Here is a 9,624-nt window from a genome sequence, read left to right on the forward strand (position 1 = left end):
TCACAAAACTCAATATACTCAATAACTCAATTAAAGTGAAAAGTGTTATCCTGATGTCTAAATGCCTAGCAGACCAGTGCCCGAGACACACACACACCTCACAAACTCAATTAGAAGCTCCACATTCCTACACACACCTCCTAAATACATAGCAGACCAGTGGGCCCAAGATACCCTCCTTCCAATAACTCCATTACAGGCTGTGCAGCGTGCACTGCAGCGTGCATACATCTTTAAAGCACGAGCAGACCCCCCTGTGTGTCAATCCTTACGCACGCCCCTGCACTGTGTCCACATGCCTTGGTTCTTACACGGTGTGCGTCCTTCTGTTTGTGTCGCTACTGTCCCTCTAACACAGTGTGTGTGCGTCATGTCTCGCTGTGTACGTGTGTGTGTCCAGGCTAATGTCTGTGGAAGAGGAGCTGAAGAAAGACCATAGTGATATGCAGGCTGCGGTCGACTCCAAACAGAAGGTCATTGATGCACAGGTGAGAGTCAGTCACACACACACACACACACGCGCACACACACACTTACCCTAACCCTTAGTATACTACTACCCTCATCCATACGCGGGTATATTATCCCATATTCCATCGCCCCTGCATGACTTTTCAAGTTTTCAAGTTATATAATAGTCGTATGTACAATATACACATGGAATGCTTACTTGCAGGCTCCTTCTCGACAATGCAACAACAGTAAGAAATGATAAAAGATTACAAACAAAGTAAATGAGCCAATAGAATAAACTGGCCTACACACAATACCCCAAAATGTCAAAGTGGATTATTTTTTTTTTTTTACATGGCTTGAGCCAGTAAGTATTCAACCCATTTGTTATGGTAAGCGTAAATTAGTTCAGGAGTAAAAATGTACCGTATGACGTGTGTGGGCTTCTCACTCTGCTCAGTGTGTGTGTGTGTGTGTGTGTGTGTGTGTGTGTGTGTGTGTGTGTGTGTGTGTGTGTGTGTGTGTGTGTGTGTGTGTGTGTGTAATAATAGTGATTTAACATTATTTTTGAATGAATACGTCCTCTCTGTACCCCACACATACAATTATCTTTACGGTTCCTCAGTCAAGCAGTAAATTTCAAACACATTTTCAACCACGAATACCAGGGAGGGAGGTTTTCTAAAGCCTCGCAAAGAAGAGCACTTATTGGTAGATGGGTACAAAGTAAAACAATATTTAAAAAAGAAGACATTGAATATCCCTTTGAGCATGATGAAGTTATTAATTACACTCTGAAAGGTGTATAAGTGCACACAGTCACTGCAAAGGTAAAGGCGTCCTTCCTCACTCAGTTGCCAGATAAGAAGGAAACCACTCGGGGATTTCACCATGAGGCCAATGCAATGGCGACATTAAAAACAGTTACACAGTTTAATGGTCATGATAGGAGAAAACGGAGGATGGATCAACGTTGTAGTTACTCCACAATGCCACAAACCTATAATTGACAGAGAGAAAAGAAGAAAGCCTGCACCGAATAAACAATATTCCAAAACATGCACCCTGTTTGCAACAAGGCACTAAAAGTAATACTGCAAAGAAATGTGGCAAAGCAATTCACTTTATGTCCTGAATACAAAGTGTTATGTTTAGGGCAAATCCAGTACAACACATTACTGAATACCACTCTCCGTATTTTCAAGCATAGTGGTGGCTACATCCTGTTATGTGTATGCTTGTAATCGTTAAGGACTGGGGAGTTTTTCAGGATAAAAAAAAATAAATGTTACGGAGCTAAGCACAGGCAACATCCTAGAGGAAAACCTGGTTCAGTCTGCTTTCCACCAGACGATGGAAGATGGGATTCACCTTTCAGTAGTACAATAGCAAGGCGACAGTGAATGTTCCGGAGTGGCCGAGTCACAGTTGTAAATCTAAGGCAAGGGGGGGGGGGGGGGGGGGGGGGGGGGGGGGGGGGGGGGGGGGGGCAGGTAGCCTAGTGGTTAGAGCATTGGGCCAGTAACTGAAAGGTTGCTAGATTGAATCCTCGAGCTGACAAGGTAAAAATCTGTCATTCTGCCCCTGAACAAGGCAGTTAACCCACTATTCCTAGGCCGTCATTGAAAATAAGAATTTGTTCTTAACTGACTTGCCTAGTTAAATAAAGGGGGGGGAAAATAATTCAGGCTGTAACACAACAAAATGTGGAATAAGTCAAAGGGTATGAATACTTTCTGAAGGCACTGTAAAACTGCACACTAACTCTACTGCCGTCTCGTGGATCGGGGGCGTGTTCCCTCCTCTGCTTCCTGAAGTCAACAATTAACTTGTTTTGCTGATGCTGAGAGAGAGGCTGTTGTCCTGGCACTACAATGCCAGTTCACGTACCTCCTCCCTATAGGCTGACTCGTCGTCGTCGGTTACCAGGCGTACAACCGTACGGTGTCGTCATCAAACTTGATGATGTAGTTGCTGTCGTGAAAAGCCACACGGTTGCGGGTGCGCAGGGAGCAGAGCAGAGGGTGTAGAGAGTTTCACACAACCAATGGGCTAGGATGTCAGCATCTGGTGTGGGCCTTACGATTCTTAGTAACCTCCACCACTTTTACACACACACACTACACCACTTTTAGGTAAGGAAGAATGTAAACAGGATCATTTACTTGTACGTCGATGTCACCTCAGTGGGATTCTGCTCGGATGGGATGAAGCCAAGTCTCTCGCGACAGTAGAGCTGAGGATTGGTTCTCATCAGTAGGTGTTTGCTTTCCCAAGAGATCCCATGGGCGTGGCCGCACCTCGCAGAAACTTGATCGCACATCTGTTAGCAAGTTCTGTAAATTATAGTGATACTCACGGGGGGGCAGGCTTATGACGGTCCGGACAGGGTGGTTCTAAGAATTCAACATATTTTGTTTCCCTTGAGACAACGTTGAGACTTTCTTATAAGTGTCTACAGCATGTTTCTAGTGTACAGTTTAAACAGTCTCTAGGATGTAGTACATAAGCCTGTAGGCACCAAACATGCTTTTGGTCAAATGTGTCTGTTCTATGTTATAGCAAAATACCTGTTATACCCCCTTTAATGACATAGGACAGGAGAATAATAGCACATTATGCTTCCAGATTACATTGATAAGAAACCATGTTTAAATGTCCTTCAGACTCAAAAGACTGGCTAGCCATTTAGCCAGTAACAAAAGTAGATCACAAGACGTTCTTTTTTTTTTGTCTGCTGGCCCCCCAGAGTCGTAAATGGGGAACGGGTGTTTATTTGTCTTGTAAAGGGGAACGGGGGGGCTAGAATTTGGGATATCTGTTCTCCATCACCCAGTCCACCCCCTTGTGGGCTCTTGTTACACCACTCATCTGGGAGGGAGGCTTTGGTGGGCAGCACACAGCTGTATTTGCCTTTCTAGTCTGTATTAGCATGTAGTCCTTTCTTTAATTGTACCTTTATTTAACCAGGCAAGTCGGTTAAGAACAAATTCTTATTTTCAATGACGGCCGAGGAACAGTGGGTTAACTGCCTGTTCAGGGGCAGAACAACATATTTTTACCTTGTCAGCTCTGGGATTTGATCTTGCAACCTTTCGATTTCTAGTCCAACGTACTAACCACTAGGCTACCTGCCACCTTGCCACGTGTTGTGAGTCTGAGTTGTCGAACATCTGTTCAAGTTTGAGTCTGTATGGTCTTTTTGCGTCCCTAATGGATTTACGGCGCTTTGTACCTGGCTTGCTGTGTATGTGTCGCGCGTCATCGGGGTTCGTTCTGCGGACATTGAATGATGCAGTACGGGCTCTCAGCATGGTACGGATTTTCTCTGTTCATCCAGGATTTTTGTTTGGGGTGTGTCCGGATTGTTATTGTGGGTACAACATCAATCAACATATTTCCTAATGAAGCCTGTGACAGATAGATTTAGCCAAAGCATTCTCAGGGATAGTTAGTTGATTGACTATATAAAATCCCAATGAGAGAGGGCAGGGCAGTCTGCGGTGGCATGAAAGAGTACTGCAGGTCATTATGATCATCTTGGAAGGAGAGTTGAGCACTCACACACCTCCTGTCACACACACACGTCCTGTGTTTGCAATGTTTTAACCTCGTGGAGAGAGATGCATGGAGAAAACAAAGAAGCCCATGCAGCGCCTAGTCAACTGTTCTCAATATATTGTGTGTATATTTGTTCCTACTATTTATTTTGTGTGTGTGTGTGTGTGTGTGTGTCTGTGTGTGTGTTTTGTGACATCTGCTACAGGACGTGAAGGGTGACAGAACATGGAAATACATCATGTTTAATTCAACCAGTCAGAACTCTGGCGGTGACAAGGCTTGAATGGCTGAGCGCGACACGCGACTCTACGCTTCGCTAACTAATATTTACATGACACTATTCTTCCTTTACTTGACTCCTTCCTGCCCCTGCCGGTTTGTCAATGGCCGTGACTCGTTTTACATTGTAAACTCTTGTCGACTTCTGACAGCAGAGTGGCAGCTCTGTGTTGTGGCGTAACATTTTCTGATGCAAACACAGACACTGACGCCAGCACACAAGCTTCAACGAGAGTTAAACAAAGTTGCAGAGGTGTGGTTGAAAGTCGGCTCAATGTCAACTCACAGACAGCGGTGCACAGACACACACACGTGCGCGTACAAACAGAAGCTCATCTGCACAGTAAAGTAATGGGAGATGACTGTGCAAACAAAGAGGCGGTGGTGAGGCAATGAGCCGCTCCCTGAGTCAACAGACAGAGAGAATGAATATGGAAAGCTCATTAAGAAGAGAGGGAGAGAAAGGGAGAGAAGTGAATGGTGAATTAGAGAGCACCTCGGGTGGATGAACATGAACGCGATGGGACTTCAGATGATACCGTAAGCAACGCTAACAGGAGCAGGAGGCTACATCTCCATTTTGCCATTAATGCGTCTGGTTGTCTGGCTGGCTGCCTCGCTGGCTGGTCGTCTGGCTGGCTGCCTGGCTATCTGCGTCTGTGTACTTCACCGCCTATCTTTGCACAGGCCTATATTTGGTATCTCTCTCTCTTGCTGTTTGCTGCTCTGTCTCACCCCCCCTCCCTCCGTCTCTCCCGCTCTCTAACCCAGTGTTTCTCTCTCTCTCCCTTCCCCTCTCTCTCTCTCTCTGCAGGAGAAGCGTATCGCGTCTCTTGACGCAGCCAACGCCCGTCTGATGAGTGCCCTGACCCAGCTGAAGGAGCGCTACAGCATGCAGACCCGTAACGGCATATCCCCGACCAATCCCACCAAGCTCCAGATCACTGAGAACGGAGAGTTCAGGAACAGCAGCAACTGCTAGAGAGAGTCTGATAGAGAGTGGATGTGTGTGTGTGTGTGTTGGCTGGTGCTTGTAAAGGACACTTCCTTATATGGACACTAAACGGGGGTTAGTCTAAGTGAGGAGACCACTGTGAGGGGCCAAGCAGCGAGGCGGCGGGACTTCAGTTTGACAGACAGCTGACCAAGTCAGTGACAGCGAATCAATGGACAGAGCTGAATACCAGTGGGCCCTGCAGAGGAGGAGGCGGGACAAGCTGTAGATATGAACTGAACTCTCCATTAATCAACCGATTTGGATGTTTCCATTGGATGTATGCAGTTGCTGGGACAATTTCGGACTCTTCCCTAAAGCTTTGGACAAATCATTATAATGAACACAATGTCTGTCTGTCAGATAGTCACCCAATCCTCTCTCTTCCCCTCTCCTCTGTTTCCTCTCCTTTCCTGACCTCCTCTCTTCTCCTCTCTTCTCTGTTACGACCAGGTCATGTGGACCGTGTACAAAACAGAACAATAATAATACAACCCCGAACAATAATAATACAACCCCGAACAATAACAATACAACCCCGAACAATAATAATACTTGTTGAGGGAATTTTAGTTTATGGTCAAAAAGACTGTAAAATCACTATGAATTCAGCAAAAGATTTGTTTAATTTAGGAAATCTGTTCCTAAATATTCCCAAGAATAAAAAAAAGAGACATGCAGTGCCTTCGCAAAGTATTCAGACCCCTTGACTTTTTCCACGTTACGTTACAGACTTTAAAAAAAATCCTGAGCACACAATATCCCACAATGACAAATTGAAAACAGGTTTTTAGAAATGTTTGCAAATGTATTAAAATATAAAAACAGAAATACCTAAGTATTCAGACCCTTTGCTATGAGACTCAAAATTGAGCTCAGGTGCATCCGGTTTCCATTGATTATCTTTGAAATTGATTGGACATGATTTAGAAAGGCACACACTCTTGACTATATCAGGTCCCACAGTTGACAGTGCATGTCAGAACAAAAAACAAGCAATGATGTCAAAGTAATTGTTCGTAGACCCCCGACACAGGATTGTGTCCTGGCACAGATCTGGGGAAAGGTAACAAAAAAATTCTGCAGCATTGAAGGCCCCCAGGAACACAGCGGCCTTCACCATTCTTAAATGGAAGAAATGTGGAACCACCAAGACTCTGGCCGCCCGGCCAAACTGAGCAATCGGGGGAGAAGGGCCTTGGTCAGGGAGGTGACCAAGAACCCGGTGGTCACTCTGGCAGAGCTCCAGAATTCTGTGGAGATGGAATAACCCACCAGAAGGACAACCATCTCTGCAGCACTCCACCAATCAGGCCTTTATGGTAGAGTGGCCAGATGGAAGACACTCCTCAGTAAAAGGCACATGACAGCCTGCTTGGAGTTTGCCAAAAGGCACCTAAAGACCCCCGACCATGAGAAACAAGATTCTCTGGTCTGATGAAACCAAGATTGAACTCTTTGGCCTTAATGCCAAGCGCCACGTCTGGAGGAAACCTGGCACCATCCGGATGGAGAAGAATGTTGGTGGCAAAGAGGCAAAGTAGAGAGAGATCCTTGATCCTCTCCAGAGCGCTCAGGACAGACTGGGGCAAAGGTTCACCCTCCAACAGGACCATGACCCTAAGCACACAGCCAAGAAAACGCAGGAGTGGCTTCGGGACAAGTCTCTGAATGTCCTTGAGTGGCCCAGCCAAAGTCCGGACTTGAACCCGATCAAACATCTCTGGGGAGACCTGAAAATAGCAGTGCAGCGACGCTCCCCATCCAACCTGACAAAGCTTGAGAGGATCTGCAGAGAAGAATGCGAGAAACTGCCCAAATACAGGTGTGCCAAGCTTGCAGCGTCATACCCAAGGACACTCGATGCTGTAATCGCTGCCAAAGGTGCTTCAACAAAGTAAAGGTTATGAATACTTATGTAAATGTGATATTTAATTTTTATTAGCAAACATTTCTAAACACCTGTTTTTGCTTTGTCATTATGGGGTATTGTGTGTAGATTGATGAGGGGGGGGGGGGACTATTTAATCAATTTTAGAATAAGGTTGTAACGTTACAAAATGTTGAAAAAAAAGTGAAGAGGTGTAAATACTCAGCGAAGGCACTGTATGTGACCGTGTCTCAGTGTAATCAAGGTATTGAAATGTATTATTATTTTCAAATACAATCTTCTTTTGGGCTGTTGTCAATTTGCAGTGTACAAATGATCATAGCAATGTTCCGGTCCCCAACCATCCACTCTGACAACAATAGTCCCGCAGCAGAATCGACCTGCCTACTCCTGCCCTAACCCCGGGCTGTTCAGTGTCAGTCCTGGAGGGCCGAAACACTTCCGCTTTTTCCTCCTCTCCCTATATAGTGCACTGTGTGAAAGCTATTGGTACATGAAACGCCTTAAGTAAGGAACACATCTCTACTTTGTCCTTCAGACCCCCTATTCCTGCAACAACAACAACAAAAGGCACGTCTTATGATACAGTAGATTTGTAAAGGAATATAAATATATTGTACAAATACATCACGCAAAATGTGTTATGAACACTAAATCATGACCTGTATGTGAAAATATACTAATGTAAGATAGATGTATGCATATTTCATTTTTCCCTCTGTAAAGTATACATGATATATATAGATATATTTGATCAGGTCGAGTACGAAAGAAGCCCGTTCCAAGGAGTGTGTGGTTGCAGCTATAGTGTGTCTTATAGGGCTTCGGGGCAGGGAGAGACTGCACACTATGCTGTGAGTTGCACCATAAGCAGATGAAATACATATCCTGTTTCCTTTCTTCTTCTTCTTCTTCTTGACCTGTACTTTATCCAGGTTTTTGGAAATAGACCCGGTCGGGATTGAGGTTTGCTTTAGTGCTTCACCAATAATGTTGAATCGACGTTGAAACGACGGCGTATGTTGGTTGTGTGTCGCTTCGTGTTCAGGAGCCATGGCTGGTCGGATAGCCCTGTAGCACAAGGGGAGAGAGAGTTGCGTTGTTGAACACGATGTTATACTATACACTGGACTGGTGTGTGTTATAATGTGACCTCACAGGTTAGAATCGTACGCTTTTTCTTAAAACTCTCCTGTTTGCTAATTCATGTCAAAGAAGCATGCCGCATAAAGACTGTGACCCCCCCACTTCGCTTCGAGGCATCTCTCTCTCCTCTCCTCTTTTTTCCCTCTCCCCTTCTCCCTCATTCCCTCTCTCTATTGAATGTGAAGATGCTACTCAAACACACGGTTGGTCTTAATGTGGGGTCTAGACCCTAATGTGGGGTCTAGACCTATTGTCCCTGAATGATCCTATAGCTACTGTTCCCGCTTGCTCCCACCACCCCACAGACATTTTCAGCACATCTATATTTTGTATATTTTTGTAATTCATTTTTCTTACCTTTACAGATGAGTTAGGGTTGAAAAATCTGCATGCTTCATTTTGGCGCCGTAAGGAATGGTAGCGACCCACTGCGTCACCATTTCAAAAAAAATGTAAAAGAATATGTTTTCAATATAGGAAGATGATGGAATGTTGTTTTTATGAGTTGCTGCAGACATGAATGATATGTGATTTATATATCATATAAATATATGATAATGATGAGTGTATCAAGAGGCTGGACAGCCTTGGAGACGAGAGTGTAGATAAAATGTTCACAATATTTTTAACTAATGTTAAAAAGAGAGCCTTTTTTTGTAAATGTACCTTGTGTTCAATAATACTGCTGTATCGATTGATATGACATCATGGATATTGTAAATAGCTCAACCAGCCATCTGTCCTGTTCAGCTAGATCTCCAGGTTTTAGTGCAATCCTCTAATTCCCCCCCCCCCCCCCCCCCCCCCCCCGCATTCAATATACTCTTTTTTTATCAAGGAAAAAACACTTCAAGAGTATATTGCAAAAAAATGTAAATGACTATGTTGACTCTGAGAGGTTTTGGATGATGTCTGGCGTGTAGAGGTCAGAGAGAGTCCAAATGTCCAGCGACCTATGACCCAATCAGGTGTGGTGAGAGAGAAACACAAGCACAAAACCCCATTTGTCATCAGCCCAGCTCTGCACTTTTACAATGGAGGTTTTAAGCATTGATAGAGCTGGATCCAAACCGTATCGGATTTAAATTCAAAGGCAATGTTCCCGACGTTCGCAGAGACTTACTTACGTTCCTTCGGGAGCTCCCTTGTGGGTTCTAGTATAGCGCTTGCCTGGTGATGTTGGAGGGGAACTTTCGGAGGGTGTGGCCGATCCATCCCCATCTTCTCCTCCGGATCTCCTCTTCCACCGGAACCTGGCTGATGCGCTCCCACGGGTCAATGCTACGGACTCTGCCCATCC

General features: G+C 44.9%; 1 protein-coding gene across 5 annotated transcripts in view; it reads left to right on the plus strand.

Moving 5' to 3' along the window:
* The window catches only part of LOC110509315 (disabled homolog 2-interacting protein), a 205,112-nt gene extending 199,155 nt beyond the window's left edge, over positions 1–5,957 (plus strand). For all 5 annotated transcript variants that reach the window (XM_036968136.1, XM_036968135.1, XM_036968133.1 and 2 more), the window contains 2 exons: positions 401–488; positions 5,108–5,957. In XM_036968136.1, coding sequence (XP_036824031.1) covers positions 401–488; positions 5,108–5,275 — 256 coding nt within the window. In that variant the 3' untranslated portion in view covers positions 5,276–5,957. The remainder of the gene's footprint in view (positions 1–400; positions 489–5,107) is intronic.
* The last annotated feature ends 3,667 nt before the right edge of the window (positions 5,958–9,624 follow it).

The sequence above is a fragment of the Oncorhynchus mykiss genome, chromosome Y (genome assembly GCF_013265735.2).
Source record: "Oncorhynchus mykiss isolate Arlee chromosome Y, USDA_OmykA_1.1, whole genome shotgun sequence".
Lineage (NCBI taxonomy): Eukaryota > Metazoa > Chordata > Actinopteri > Salmoniformes > Salmonidae > Oncorhynchus > Oncorhynchus mykiss.